The sequence below is a fragment of the Siphateles boraxobius genome, unplaced genomic scaffold (assembly GCF_051911475.1).
Source record: "Siphateles boraxobius isolate OS27281-9 unplaced genomic scaffold, OSU_SipBor_1 130, whole genome shotgun sequence".
NCBI lineage: Eukaryota > Metazoa > Chordata > Actinopteri > Cypriniformes > Leuciscidae > Siphateles > Siphateles boraxobius.
The window spans coordinates 44,745,131-44,760,719 of record NW_027508734.1 but is presented as its reverse complement, the minus strand read 5'-3'; the positions used below and the strand labels follow the sequence as shown (position 1 = coordinate 44,760,719).

The 15,589-nt window shown below is 38.5% G+C and overlaps 1 protein-coding gene across 4 annotated transcripts in view; it reads left to right on the top strand.

Moving 5' to 3' along the window:
- Positions 1-15,454, top strand: part of m1ap (meiosis 1 associated protein) — a 77,754-nt gene extending 62,300 nt beyond the window's left edge. For 3 of the 4 annotated variants that reach the window (XM_077229573.1, XM_077229570.1, XM_077229574.1), the window contains exons 5-10: positions 9,280-9,468; positions 9,641-9,794; positions 10,992-11,133; positions 11,235-11,432; positions 11,879-12,094; positions 13,469-13,937. In XM_077229573.1, coding sequence (XP_077085688.1) covers positions 9,280-9,468; positions 9,641-9,794; positions 10,992-11,133; positions 11,235-11,432; positions 11,879-12,094; positions 13,469-13,627 — 1,058 coding nt within the window. In that variant the 3' untranslated portion in view covers positions 13,628-13,937. Of the gene's footprint in view, positions 1-9,279; positions 9,469-9,640; positions 9,795-10,991; positions 11,134-11,234; positions 11,433-11,878; positions 12,095-13,459 lie in introns of all 4 variants that reach the window. The other variant, XM_077229572.1, reaches the window with a different exon arrangement.
- The last annotated feature ends 135 nt before the right edge of the window (positions 15,455-15,589 follow it).

Sequence of the window (15,589 nt, the reverse complement as noted above, 5' to 3'; positions counted from 1 at the left end):
GTATACAGCGCTCATAATGATTACATCGACGCATTGGCGCTTTATACGTGGAACTTGGACAGGGCCAGGGCACACATGCCACTGTGGCCGTACGGTGATTTTTTTTACGGGGCATGAAGGCCAAAGTGTAGGGCAACGGCGGCCGTGGCCGCGGTATAATTTCCATGCTGGTGATAGCGTAATATTTTCTGGATCTGGTCAGAATCCTGGCAGCAGCGTTCTGTATGAGCTGCAACTGTCTTATGGTCTTTTTGGGAAGGCCAGTGAGGAGTCCATTACAATAATCCACCCTGCTGGTGATGAAAGCATGAACAAGTTTTTCTAAGTCTTATCTGGAAACAAAGCATCTAATTCTTGCAATATTTTTGAGAGGATAGTATGCTGACTTAGTTATTGCTTTGACATGACTACTGAAAAGAAATAACTACAGAAAGGCCACACTGCAGACAGGATTTGTGTGTCTGGATAAAGTACATTCTAAAACGCTTAACGTGAAAAACGTTAGGACTTTAATTATATTAAAATATCAAATTCTGTACACACCTTATTAATAAAGCATACTATATAGCCTACAGAAAAGCAGATGAGCCCAGAATATGAACGCAACGCGTTTAATTACAAGTTAAGCATTTTCCTCCCATAGAAAACGTCTCAGAGAGGGAACGAGACGCTGCGTTGAGACGCGGTGGGAACGCTCTGCGTGATTGCGCCGTGAAGCACGTGTATAATCAGTCCAATGGAAGAGCGAGACGTCACAGGCGGGTGACGTCATAGACCAGGAAGCTATAAAGCACACCAGAAAACAGACCGCGACAGCTTCTGAAAAAGCCTGAAGCAAGTCGATCAGGGCATGCAGGAAGTATGGCAGGAGAACTCAGCGTCTCGTTCCCTCTCAGGGAACCAGGGTTACATACGTAACCTGAGAAGTTCCCTTTCAAGGGAACTCGAGCTGCGTTAGACGCGGTGGGAACCCTATACCCACTACGCCATAATGAGAAATGCCCGTTCTGTGTGAAGTCCTTGAGCACACTAAGAAGCAAGCAGCCTAGCCCCGGGAGTGGAGAGGTCTAGGTCATAAAATCTGACAACTGTATGTGGTGAGGACCAGCCTGCCGCATTACAAATGTCCTGAAGGGAAACCCCCGAAATTAAAGCCTAGAGGCAACCATACTCCTTGTAGAATGTGCCTGAACAGCCATAGGTGAAGGCTGTCCGGCCGCTTCATAATCAAGTGAGATAGCCTCAACTACCCACTTGCTCATTATCTGTTTAGATGCTGAGCACAGAGCTGCTCAGAACGACATCTCGATGTTGAACTGCCAAAAGCTCGGACTGATCTAAAATCAACCAATCGTCGATATAATTTAATACGCGAATGCCCTGGAATCTCAGAGGAGCCAGAGCTGTGTCCACGCATATGTGACCCGTCACAGAAACCAAGGACACAAGTCGGCAGCACAACTTTCGAGCAAAATGAGAAAGAAGAGTTTTTTTTCAAAATTGGTGAATCTAAATTTTTTTGCAGAATCTGTTAATTGAAATCACGAAGAAGTCTCTCCATGTTTGAGATAGCAGTATTGGTATATTTAAAAGCTTACTTTTTGAGGTTGAAATCGGCTTATTTTCAGAGATTCTAGCATGCAGTAGGGGCGTGGCGTGTCATTGTCTGTGTGTATTTCCATATTGAATAACCCGGCGCTTTTTCCCCCGCCCTCCAAGTGAACCGCATGGCTACTTATTATGCTGTGGTCTGGCCGGCTCTATCTGATATCAAAAGTCAATGAAGATGGACGCTGCAAAGATTGTCGCAGACGAGCTGAACCGTGGCAGTTACACCGAAAATGTTTTCGCCGCACTTCGTGGGCTCGGGAAACTGAACCGGAGGTATGGGCGCGAGGCTTCATTTGCTCTTTAGTCGTTATTTAAGATGCTGATGATATAATGTGCTTGCGGACATTTCATTTGTGTGTGTATACGCACATAAGAAAGTGGTGTAAAGAGATTTGCAACAGTAATTTGAGGAGGTGAAATGTTATTATTTGGAAAATTCCTGTCATGACTGCTTAAAGAAAAATGCCAGCAGGCATTTGCCTCCTGCATAAACTTTAATATTGTTGACATTTTCGGCACACGAGCGTTGCGCACTATTTGCGTTATATGTAGGCCTATGGCTTATTGGTCTTTGTGCAACAGCACTAGATAAACCTCCTTGTAAAGCTCCTCTTTATTCAACAGAGTTATGAGCTGACTTATTTATTTATTTATTGAAAACTCAAACATCTGCCTTTTTCTTAATATTTTTATTTGTTTTGTTCTCTTTTTTCTAAACAAAACACTAACGATACCAATTCCTCGGAACTGGAAATCGCCAGCACTGGATCTGACAGTTGAAAGCTGAGATAGGGCGGAGCCCGTCCCAACCCCCGCTGTCAGATCCGTCCCAAAATGTGAGTTGCCGCCGTGCCTCGGCAACTGCGGGACCCGCGCGGGAGCTCAAACCGAACCGTCCTTCTCGAAGAACGCCCGGCGGGAGTGGAGCGTCCTCACGGACAGCTTCTCGCAATGCTTACAGTCAGCCCACTCGAGAACTGACTGTGGCATGCTCCACTCCCAAATAGTAACAAAAAGCTGATGTGTGTGTCCCCACCCGTGATATAAAGTGGGCAGGGAACAACACAAAGCTGCTTGCTCTCTTTTGCCATAATATATATATATATATATATATATATATATATATATATATATATATATTACAACTTGACAGACAACAATAAATATGACAAGGACAGAATACACAGATCACTTGCTGAAGGCACAGAAGCTGTCGCGGTCTGTTTTCTGGTGTGCTTTATAGCTTCCTGGTCTATGACGTCACCCGCCTATGACGTCCCGCTCTTCCATTGGACTGATTATACACGTGCTTCACGACACAATCACGCAGAGCGTTCCCACCGCGTCTCAACGCAGCTCGAGTTCCCTTGAAAGGGAACTGTTATTATAAATAAAACTCTTAACGTGACTTTCTTTTGGAGGAACGCGTTGCGTTTATATTCTGGGTTCATCTGCTTATCTGCACATAGTATGGTTTCTTAATAAGGTGTGTACTGTTTACATACATTAAGCTTTTTTCACGTTAAGCGTTTTAGAATGTCCCGAGGAAAACCGGTAGTTAGATGTTAAATCAGACATTGAGCACCCCCATATAGCCCAAAATGGCATGATCCTCATTTCATAACACCTCTGCGAAGATTCGACTGTGAGATTTGTAGACAAATCAGACTCTTCCTACGATGCATCAAATCTTCGACTATTCAAGGTCACCCCTAGTGACTTATTATGGTCATTTTCACATGATGTAATACATAATACACATGATATAATATATGTAATATAAGATCTGTTAGGTTTACATAGACATTTCTGAATGGTTAGTGGATACATATAGCTGTTACGGAGTTACGTTGATTCATCTCTTCGATTAGCCTGTACCGTCATGTTAATCTATAAACGGTTGTATAGGTGCTCGTGTGGGAACTTTATTAGGATGCCCACAGAGCCAGAACATGCTGCATGGAGATAGAGCAGGTATCATTTTGTTTAAATACGGTTATAATATACATAGTTCTTAATCTTTCTTTTATGACATGCTGTGGCATTTGCCTTGTGTATTGTATTTCACTAAAGGTGAAAGGTTGTGCCTATAGTAATGCCTATATTTTTATTCTACTCTTTATTGTAATAAATAAAAATGTTTAAAATTGAGAAACAGTCAGAGACGATGTTAACTTTTGTCACATTAGCCGTACAGCATTCTAGAAAGCTCATTCAGAAAGGAAATTTGGAAACATTCACAAAGTATGAAGTGGCATACTTGTTCTCGATATGAAGTCAGAGCACGAAGCTTTGGTATTGACCCAACCTTCAGAAATAACTTTCAAAATTAAGCAGTCATGCGTAAAATGATTTGCCTTTTATCATGTAAACTACCTATATACAGCATATTATATGCATATGTCTGTGGGACAGAAGCTGCTCCTGCTTCCAGTCTGAAACAGGCCTATGTTTCAGACTGGAACACAAGTCTATGTGCTATATTACTAGAGAGAAGAGCGGCACCACCCCAGGAGGAATGAATACTCCAAAAGTTTTTCCAATTGTCTATGAACCCTATATTATTCTGCAGACAGCACTTACAAAGCCAGCCATTGAGTGAGGACAGTCTGCTAACTATCTCATCACTCCAGCGAACAGGAAGGGGGCTAGAGCAAATTACAGTGTCTGACATCGTACTTGCGAATTCCCACACCTCTTTTATGTTAACTTTAGTGATCTCCGACTGGCGAAATCGAACATCATTAGTGCCGACATGAATCATAATCTTACAATAATCTTAGAGAATTTACGATTAGCGTTCTGGCTCCCGGCAAACATGTGACTATGGTGGCTGATGTCTCTATTTTCTCGTTTTGTGTAATAGAAACACCAATAACTAGGACACATTCAACAAGATTCTCAGTGGGTATGTCACTTAGTGGGGAGATCTGATTTGACGTTCTAATCGGAACGGAAGAGCTGTGTTTTCTCCCACGACTATGCCGTCTCACAGTCAACCAGTTGCCCTGCTGCACGGGCTCTACAGCCGAAACTGAACAATATACAGAGTTCGCTAAGCTTGCTGCATCCAAAGCACTATCTATAGCCCTTGCATTCTTACTATCCTCGATTTAAAGTTTGGATGCGTGTCTCTAGTTCTGAAATCTTCTCCGTCAGCCTGACTATCTCCCTGCATTTATCACATGTGTAACCCTCACTGCTGACAGAGAAGGCTATACTATACATGTGGCAGGCAGTGCAAGTGACAATAACAGGAGATGACATGACTCACCATGTTTGTTGACATATCCAACTCACCACAGTTGTTTGATGCATGTGAAAGGCGCGAGAGAAAAAAGACAGATGGCAGGTTAACAGGCTAGCAAAATGCTAGTGCGTTGTGCTAGTGATATCGATTTATATTTATATTTATTTCAAGCACGGATTGCTTCTGACAGCGCTGAATAAAATTGTGGCGTCATCTGCGGGACAAGCGCGTAAGCAAGGGTTCGAAGTGCCAAGTGCAATCACAACGGTTGTGATGTAATTATATAGTCTGACAGGCTGCTGAGTAAAGCACAGCAGTTTCAATTCACATTAAATGCTACTCTGCAAGTGCTCTGTGTGTGTTTGAGTCGCTTATAATTTGCATTTGTGAACGCAATATGCGCCATTCATCTTCCCAAATTCTTAAATAAGAATCGTTTATAAATCTGTTGTCAACAAAGAGAAGCGTTAATAAATAAAAATAAAAGCTCAATGGTTTAACGCTTGAAAGCAAAGAAATTAAAACAAACATAAATGTTAGTATTCTAATTAGGGGCCAAGCCCCGAATCCTATTGTATCCGTTTTCTGCACTATTATTATTGGTGGGGGGAAAATAACTTTTTGCTATGTGCACTATGTAAATAGCATCTATCGTTATTTGAACTTTGTGCTTTTAATGCTTTGGTTCTTCAAAATGTCTCCTCTCATGTTTAACTAAAGAAAGTTGACAAAAGTGAATGAGTAAATAATAAATTAAGTCATTTAACTATATTTCTGAACTTAACATAAATGTCAAAGACTTTGAATACTATATACAATCATTTTAACTAGACATGAGTGTTTTAGCTAGGGGAAACTGGATTCTGGTTTACATTACAAATTTACTGAGCATAAAACAGCTAACATAGCAAGAATTTATTATGTAAATATTTGCAAGATTAAATATCACACAGCACAAGCACATTTTGAGACATTTCAAGCTGTCTTTGGAATGTTTATTCTTTATGAGATACAGAATTGGCTTAACAGCATCCTCTACTGGTTGTTTTGAATACTCCAACATTTGTCTCATAGGACATAGGGTACTTCTCAAATGGAAGGCTGTGTCCTAGTAAGGCTGCATATCTCGGCTACTACATCATCAAGTGCAGCCAAAGGCCATCTCAATTTCAATCTCAAAAGGTTCCTTGGAAGGCAGTCTGTTTCACATCCTTCATTTGGCTCATTTTCAATGATGCATTCTTTCCTTCATTCACCTACAATCTTTTGCACAAATTCCAATTCAAGAAAAAGAACTGATAGAAAACAAGTCAGCACTGAGCTTGTCTGTTATGGGATCAATTTCCCGCCAAATGTATTGCGGCCACGGATCAAATATAATAAGCGTGAATCAAAAAATAATAAACAAGCATGATTTTTTTATTTTTACTTTTTACTTTTTTTTTTTTTTTTTTACAAAACTTAAACTTGTGTTCATGCTTTCTTTAAAATTATGTTTTCCTTGGTTTTATTACTCCGTACTTTGCGCTCTCTTTCATTTTCTGCTAATAATTAATTTTTTTGTACGCTTGTGCTGTTTTTCTCTTCACTCTTCTTTCCATGTTCTGCGCTTCCTCTTCCAAATGTTGTATTTCGAGTTTCATGTAAATTAGGGTGGGCTTAAGCATCACCATTGGTCCACTAGTTCTAGATTGACAGCTCCTCCTCTAGCCAATCAAACGAAGAGGGGAGTTGACGTCACTCCAATGCGACTCGCGCTACTGATGCTCACTCGTAGCTACAGGTGAAGATAACCATCAGCTCAGCTGGCAAAAATCTTTCCGTGGCAGGACACCGTTAAACTGTATGTGTGCCTGCAACTCGACCTGTTACGTCTACGTGGCGATCCGTTATCGTTAAATTCGTCACCCTAACGACGACGACCTGTCACAGTTGTGCCTGTCTGATGATCCATCATAGTCACCTTTAATGCCCTGGCCTTACTTCTGGACCTTGCACTGTGAGCGTCGATCTCCTGCGAGCTACACAAGGGTGTTTCATTAAAGAACTCCTGATTTGAACGAGAAGTTTGAATGAATGACTCCCTCATAAAGACAGTAACTTGCCACCACCTACTGCCCGCTTTACTTTCATATTTAATCTATGACATGGAAGGGCAATGTCGGTCCTCCTGGGTGCAGAGTTTAGCTCCTCCAACCCTAATCAAACACACCGAAACCAGCTAATCATTATCTTTAGGATTATTAATACTGCTAGGTTTTTATCGGAGTTGACGCTAAACTCTGCAGGACATGCGGCACTCCAGAAACGACGTTATCTATCCCTAAACTTTTCAATAATTTTCATGTTGCTGTAATAAAAATTTAAGCTATATTTAAAACATTAATCCTAAAGTAATAGGCAATTATGTAGCTATGTAAATGAACACAATAACTATAATAAATCACTGCATATCAAATCCACCTGGTTTCTGTAATCTCCTCTGTACACTATAATTTTCATTAATCTTTTGTCAAATGGTACATCTAGTCTAGCATTAATTTACCAGGCTACCTAGGCTATATGATCGCTTAACAACAACAATTAAGAAAATATTTGAGGATAGCGTATTTAACTGTAACGGATCACCAGGTAGGCTGTGCGTTTTTTTTTCCTTTTACAAAGGCTACATGTTTATTTTAAATTTTAGTTGTTGTTGTTCTTTGTTTTACATACTCTGAACTGTACCACACATGCCTTTGTATTTGTCTTGTACTTTTTGCACTGTATGCCTTGTCTGTAATGGATCTAATATATATATATATAAAGGTAGGCTTTGTGTAGCGTTGAAAGGCCAAAGTCCTAAATTCTTCAGACGGGTAAAATGGCCGCTTTTAACTTAATTTTTGCAAAGAAATGTAGTGTTTCAAAACTGCATGATGTTTTAGAGCTGCCTTAGCATATTAACATCATGAGCCAAGTATTGTTTAACACCAATTACCAGTGTGCGCATTAAAATGTAGGCTACCTCAAAAAAGAGGAATTTAATTATTTGTATGTCCAGAGTTCAGATAGCTTTACTGCTTAAAAGTCCTTGTAAAGTTTAAAATAAACTTGTCTTCCCCTGTACGAGTGAGCATCAGTAGCGCGAGTCGCATTGGAGTGACGTCAACTCCCCTCTTCGATTGATTGGCTAGAGATGAAGCTGTCAGTCTAGAACTAGTGGACCAATGGTGATGCTTAAGCCCGTCGCAATTTACATGAAACTCAAACTGCAACATTAGGAAGAGCAAGCGCAGAACATGGAAAGAAGAGCGAAGAGAAAAACAGCACAAGCGTACAATTTTTTTTATTATGAGCAGAAAATGAAAGAGCGCAAAGTACAGAGTAATAAAACCAAGGAAAACATAATTTTAAAGAAAGCATGAACACAAGTTAAAGTTTTGTGAAAATTTTTTAAGTTTTTAGTCATGCTTTTTTTTTTTTTGATTCACGCTTATTATATTTTGATCCTTGGCCGCAATACATTTGGCGGGAATTTGATCCCATAGTCTGTAAGATAAAAATTATAATTATTAAAAATAATAATTTTATGAGATGAAGGCATACATGTTATTTTTTGTTTTTGTGTAAATTAATCACTTAACACACTAAACTGCCAATAATATAAGCTACTTGGAGACCACAGACAGTAGTCATTCACTGTATTACATTTATAGAAAGCCAGTTAATATAAAGATTTTCAATACAAAGTATTTATCCAAAAGTAAACATGTTCCTGAACATGTGACGTAGCCATGCGCAATTACTACACTTTTTCATTTGAGTTTATAATGCTGAGGAAGACTCTAGCCTACAAGCCTCCGAATGACTGGATTAGGAAGGACACAGTCTTCCATTTGAGAAGCACCCATATTTGCTATTTGCCAGATGTTGTTTTATCTAAAGAATGACGTTCAGGGATCAAACATCATAACGGGGCCCTAATAATTACGAAAAATGAGAAAGGTCATGGATTAACACTGGTTTGATTTGAACAGCCTTTTTGTTATGAACCCCTGAACAATTATTCTACTAGTTTGAATCAAGTTAAACAGGAGTGTGATATCCACCTTATTATAAACGTAAGAGTGGATGCAGCCATTTTTAAATTCCAGTCTCGGCTGCTTCCATTTATTTTAGCTGTACAAAAACAGTCTGTTATTCTGCTTGATATTGCAAACTGGTATTTGTTATTATATTAATTTCATTTATTATTGTAATCATGAACAAAAAGATTATGTTTACTCCACTACCTATAGAGGCTACTGAATCAGAAGTCTTGCACATTCACAGGAAATGGCTTCATTCTGTTTTGAAAACTAAGGTGGATAACTTGATCTTAGTTTTTTTTTTTCTCATAAATTCAATGGTGTAATGTATTTCCCTTCCTCCTGTAGAAAGTCTGATGCTGGGGACAGAGATGGATCTCCAGCTGGTGGAGGGTACAGTTGTGGCCTTGGAGAGTGCTCTGAAAATGTGGCTTCATGACCAGGGCGGAGACAGAGAACAACTGCACTTGTTGTTACCCGCTTCTCTCACAGCACAGGGTTCTACACCACATCCTGCCAACAACAGGCCAAGCCCAGGTATACAGTTTCTAAACGAATTTTAGACTTGGATGTAGGTTTATCTACTAAAATATTTATTCAAAAATCTATTTCTTGCTGAATATTTTTGCGAAGCTTGTGTTGTGTATTGTGTGTCTGCTTATTATGTAGGTGTATGTGATGTTGCCTTTGCTCATGTCCCCCTCTGCAGTCTGTTTGAAGTGCGACATGCAGGAGAGACTTCTCAGTCCAGCCCTGCTTCCCAGCAATCCTGACCTTGGAGTGAAGACTGAGAGCACGCAAGATTTCCAGCACCCAAACAAGAGTCTGGCCAACCCCTTGCCACATCGCCTACGAGTTGTCAAGTACAGTCTCATCTGTAGTTAGATTTTGTTTTAGGAGCTAAACTGTAAGCAAATGACAATAGATTAGCCATTAGCGCGACTTGTACGATTTGATTTGATTTTTATGAATAGGGTTTTGCCACAGAGCTTCCAGAGTGCTGTGATGTTTTATATCGTAATATTTATATTCCATAATAGTCCATAATAGTGGTTTTGATGGCTATTAATGTTCAGATACATTCAATAGAAACACAAAAACTCAGTTTGTATGTGGCCTCTGAAAAATAGTTAATGTACAAGTATGACTGTGTGAGGGAGAAGAGGATAAAAAAAGCTATGCAAAAGTCAATATGACGGAGACCGCTCTGTTTGAGTCCTCTGTTTCCAACACAGTCATACATTGTGTTCCCCTTGAGTGTTTTGCATATGATTTTCATGCATATGAGGTCATTCTTCCGTTCACTGTGATACAATTATACCACTTGTCCTCACTTAGCCATTATAGGCCAATTTGACGTACACTTGCATAATTCCCTTTCCACTAACATTTTTTAAGAAATGGATACTCTTTTTCAGCAACGATGCATTAAATTGGTCAAAAGGGACAGGAAAACATTTATGATGTTACAAGATTTGTTTCAAATAATTGCTGTTCTTTTCTGAACTTTATATTCATCAAATAATCCTAAAAACACTGTTTTCAACATTAACACTATAATGTTTGTTTTTTAGCACCAGATCAGCATATTAGAATGATTTCTGAAGGATCATGTGACAATGGAGAAATGGCTGCTGAAAAGTCTTATTTTATATTTTATTTTATTTTGAAATTTAATTTATTTATTTGAAATTGTAGTAATATTTCACAATATTAGTATTTCACAATATTAGTATTTCACAATATTATTACTGTTCAACTATTTCTGATCAAATAAATGTAACCATGGTGGGAATAAGAGCAGACACGCACACACACACACACATATATATATATACATTAAAAAAAATAAGAGGAATCATCAATATTGCATTTTGATTTAAATGTTTAAATAAAATTTCACACAACATAACAGGTGTTTACATATATTCCACAAGATAAACTAATAATAACTGAATTTATACTAATAACATACAGCATTATCTTTAATAATTATCAATAATTAAGAATCAATTTAAAGATATACACCTTTAGATCTAGCTGTTGTGTGTGTGTGACAGAGTTCTTCATGCCGATGGAGTTTGTCAGTCTGTGCTGTATGGACTACCGCTCGTCATCAGACCAACCTCATGCTGGCAGCTGGACTGGGATGAAATAGAAACAAACCACCAGACATTTCATGCTCTCTGCCACATACTTAAAGTCAGTGCTTGTGTCTGTGTGTGTGTGATAATCTGTTCTGTAAGGATGTAAAAATGTTGTAAAAAAAGAAAAGGTACACTATATATAAATCTGTTTGTCAGACCCGTGACTGGTTCCTGTTGGTACGCTCAGAGCCAGGGTCAGGATCAGGTTCTGGTGTGTTCTCCTACTATGTACTTCAGTCGTCTGGTTCTCTCTCTCTGCTGTTGAAACCTGTGCTGACACGAGAACTGATGCTCCCCTGCTGTCTGCCTGTCTCTATGGAGGACCCACCACTTCCTGCACTCGCCACTGTGGAGGTGCCATTATATAAAGACAGACATCTAATGCATAGCCCTGATTTAATGAACAATCATGGTTTGAAAACCACTGAACATCTCACATTCAACTTGAGTCATTTAGAATCAACAACTGGTTACAGTATGTGAATTCTTTAATGAGTGCAATTACTAGTATTAAAGGGATAGTTAATCCAAAAATGACAATTTTGTCATCATTTACTCTTCTTTAAAAGAAGAAATTTTGAAGAATGTCGGGGTCCAGAGCAGATAACATTGGACACCACTGACTTTTATTGTATACAATGTTCAAAAGACATACAAAATATCTTCTTTTGTGTTCCACAAAAGGTTTGAAATAACTTGAGTAAAGATAATAGAATTGTTTCCCTTTAAGAGAGTTTACTAACCCTTTACAAAATAATCATGTTACACCTCCATGATGATCATGTGATCACTGTGTCCAGAGCTCCCTAGAGCAGCTTGAAAAGGACCCTGTTTTTAACCCTCTCTGTCTGGACTCCAACCTTTACCTGCACCTGAGAATTAGAGGTTTGCTCACCCGCACATCACAACCATTTGGAGCACGAGGCCATCGCAGGGGCGCCAGTCGACCACCAGAGGGCTCCACTCAGCGTCAGGTTAGAGGAGTAGAATGGAACAAAATGTCTGAGATACAGTATGTGCAACACAGAAACCAGTAGAAAATAAATAAAGATCTGTGTTGTATAGAATTTGAATGATCTGCAGTTTGTTAACTAAACAGTTTTGGACAGTAAGTTAGAGTTGATAGCTGTAGAATTATTGGTATTATTCTGATGAGTATTGAGCACCATGTTAATGTTCTAGGGAAATGGAGGAAATAGTTTTGTCATACCTCCATTATACAAAACATGACAAGATATGGCATAAAACCTGATATTGTGCCAGTAGTGTTGGCTTAAGTTGACCTAAATAGATTAGATTCAATCGGGTTAAAGTAAAGAAGAGGCGTGTGTCAAACTTCAGCAACTTTTAAACTAAAATGTCAACATGGTTCCAACAAGCTCAGCTCTAAATCTGACATTTTAGAAAACAAACTAAAATGCAAATTAATAGAGAGGAAATATCTTTCTATTAACCATCTATCAACAAAGACATCAATTATGGCAAATGTTTGAATTGAGAAATTCTTAGCATCTGTGATGTTGGAAGGGGAAATTTATTGCCCAAGAGAGCAAAAACGAAACCAAGCACTGCCCTAATATTGAAACACCCACACAAAGTGGAAAGACATAAAGAGTAAAGGGAGAATGAGAGAGATGAAGATCAATACAAATAAATGGGTTCCTATTTTAAATCTGGACACAATTCGACTCAACATGACCAATTTTCCAACCTCAAGCGCTTGTGATGTCACGCATTATAAATAGAAGTCATTCTGAATAAAAATATAGTCATTCTTCTAGTGCACTGAAAAACAGATGTAACAACGTTATGTTAGTTCCATCAGTTGATAGGGTGTTTTGTGTCAAGCTTGATGAATTATGTTCTGCAGCATGATTTGAGATGAGCATGCAAGAGCATCTTGAGCTTCAGTGGAAAAGGAACATCCGACTGTTAGTACAAAGAGTCACATGATCAATGTCGCAAATGAACTTATTTGATTAGTGACCTAGAAACATTTCCTAGGCATTTCTTAATCATTTTTACATCATGCTGTTCTTTGTTTCAAAATACTTTGTTAGATTTGAACCAATCTTCTGTGCAATACAGAACATTTTTGCATAAAAGGGCTAAAGCAGTGTATACAGAGAAGTGTTAGAAGTCACAATGACACTTAAAGCTCGGCTTGGAGAAGGTGGAGTGCATTTTCCATTCCTTCACATCTTAGCAAACAGAAATTTTAGTCATTACTTTGGTTGAATCTTGAATATGAATTTTTTTTTTTTTTTTTTTAGAAATGTGCAAACTTGAATCCTGTGGTAGAGAGTTTGACATGATCTGGCTCTATATGCTTGTTCTTGCTCACTCTCTCTTTTTTCCTGTTCTGTCATTTTTGGTCGCAGGGTCGGCAGTCTCAGAGCCGTGCGCGAGCCACTGTGGCCCCTCTGCCGTCCATTCCTTTAAACAAGATGCCTCGCCCTTCACTGAACCTCAGCCACTCCCGACCCTGTGCCCCTGCCCTCGTTTTCCAGGACAGCTATGAGGAGGAAGACCCTCTGATCATTCAGTAAGGAGAGAGAGCGAGAGAGCAGAACACTTTCACTGTGAGAGGAAATCACACATTCACTCTCACACTGACTAACATTAACTGCTGTGCAAAGCCAGAAATTCAGAGCAGTCATTTCTAAACTCCCACAGACAGGATGTTACATACTTGCACATGACCGGATGTATACTATTACAAGTACAGCTAATTTGAAATATATATGTGCTGTGCAAACTTGGTTTACTATTTAGAGAACACAGTACTGTTCTGTGCATCCCTGCTTCTCTCATCTATCCCAAAGCACATTTTAAAAACTCAATATACACCTTCAGCTAGCTATACCGACAAAAGTACAGTACAAAAAAAAACACTTGACGTCATCTCATTATTTTTTAGATAAAAGTAAATAAGTTTTAAAATAAAATAATTTAAAAGTATATAATTACAATTATTCCTTAGTTTTCAGAATAGAATTTAATAGTGCAACATCACAGCTTTATTTATCTACTTGCTTTACACCTCGAATTAATTGACCTCATTACAAATAAAAATGTCAGCAACTTTGAGACTGACACTGCAAAAGTCCTTATATCTCGACGCCCAGTATGCTAAAAACAAGCTGTTTTGTTACCCAAATGTTTGAAATTAAAACAGTCCTCATAGTAACAGCATGATTTCGCTCTTTTGGAGGAGTAATTAAACTAACCGTCATGCCGTACCGTTTAACAAAGGCTGCACCGCAACTGGAAAAATAGTTGTGAGCTGCTGAAAAGGAATAAAATACAAAACCACAGAATTGTAAAAGGACAAGAAGAAAGGCTGTTTAAAGAGAGTGAACTGCCTTCTCAGTGTAAATGCTGTGGCTAGAAAGCTCTGTAGAGAGTTGAGGAGGAAGAGGGCCAGAGTAGTGGAAAAGTAGAGCCATTGTCTTCCTTTATGGAAGCTGCCAGTTCAGCCCCAAGGGAAACACACTGTACTCAGCTGAGCAGGAATTCAAGGCCTTCAATGAGATACAGAGAGGGGGAAAGACAGAAAGAGGTCACTGTGTGAAGCTCCGAGACCTTGCAGAACAAGGTTCAGCGTTGGAGGCGCTGGTTTAGAGTTGTGAGAGCTGAGTGATGCGATTCTGAAAGCAGACTGAGGTCAGAGCTCTACTGTTACTCAATGGGCCTCCCTTACTACAGCACATTAAGTATTGGCTCATTAAGCTTTCCGCCATTCCACCCACCTGGCACCGCCTACGCCTCGTCTTTATGACATCTTGGTGAGGTTTGGCATTGTGCAATCATTAGAAAAAGCAGACATAGAGAGATGATCTTACGTCAATCTCCTTTTTTCATATTTTATGTCCACAATTTCCTAACTTGTTCAGTAGTTACGAAAGAGTTTTTTTTTTTTTTTTTTAATGACTCTTTACTTCTGATTGACTAATGTCTTAAGCATGTGTTGTCTTAAGGACCAGTGCCCAAAACACTTAAGTTAAGAAAAAAAATTGTAATCATTTTTTTAGTTATTACTGCTAAGGATTTTCTTTATGTAGGGAGTTTACGATTTTGTTCACAGTATTGTTTAAAATCTGTTAAATGAAGTAGTTCTCTGAAACTATTTTTGTTTTTACTTTCTCTTTACTAAATATTGTACATTCTTTATAAACCCATACACTATACTAATACTAATAAAATGTTGGTAAACAATATACAATTAACAATTTGTATACTTTATATACTACATTCTATATTTCTATTAACACTATGTATATTATGACTTGGATAAATGTTTTTAAAAATATTCTTTTCTGCTGTTTAATGTTTTGCTTTCGCCCTTTTAAGAATAAATGAATCTTGAAAACTGATCATTTACATGAATAATCAAATAATCAAGCCTAATAAAATTTTGGTGTCAGAATAAGGTATAAGGTATCCATTAGAAAGAACTGTTAAAATGTGATTATATCTTCTGTTTTTATAGAAGAATTGTAGCATTCTCA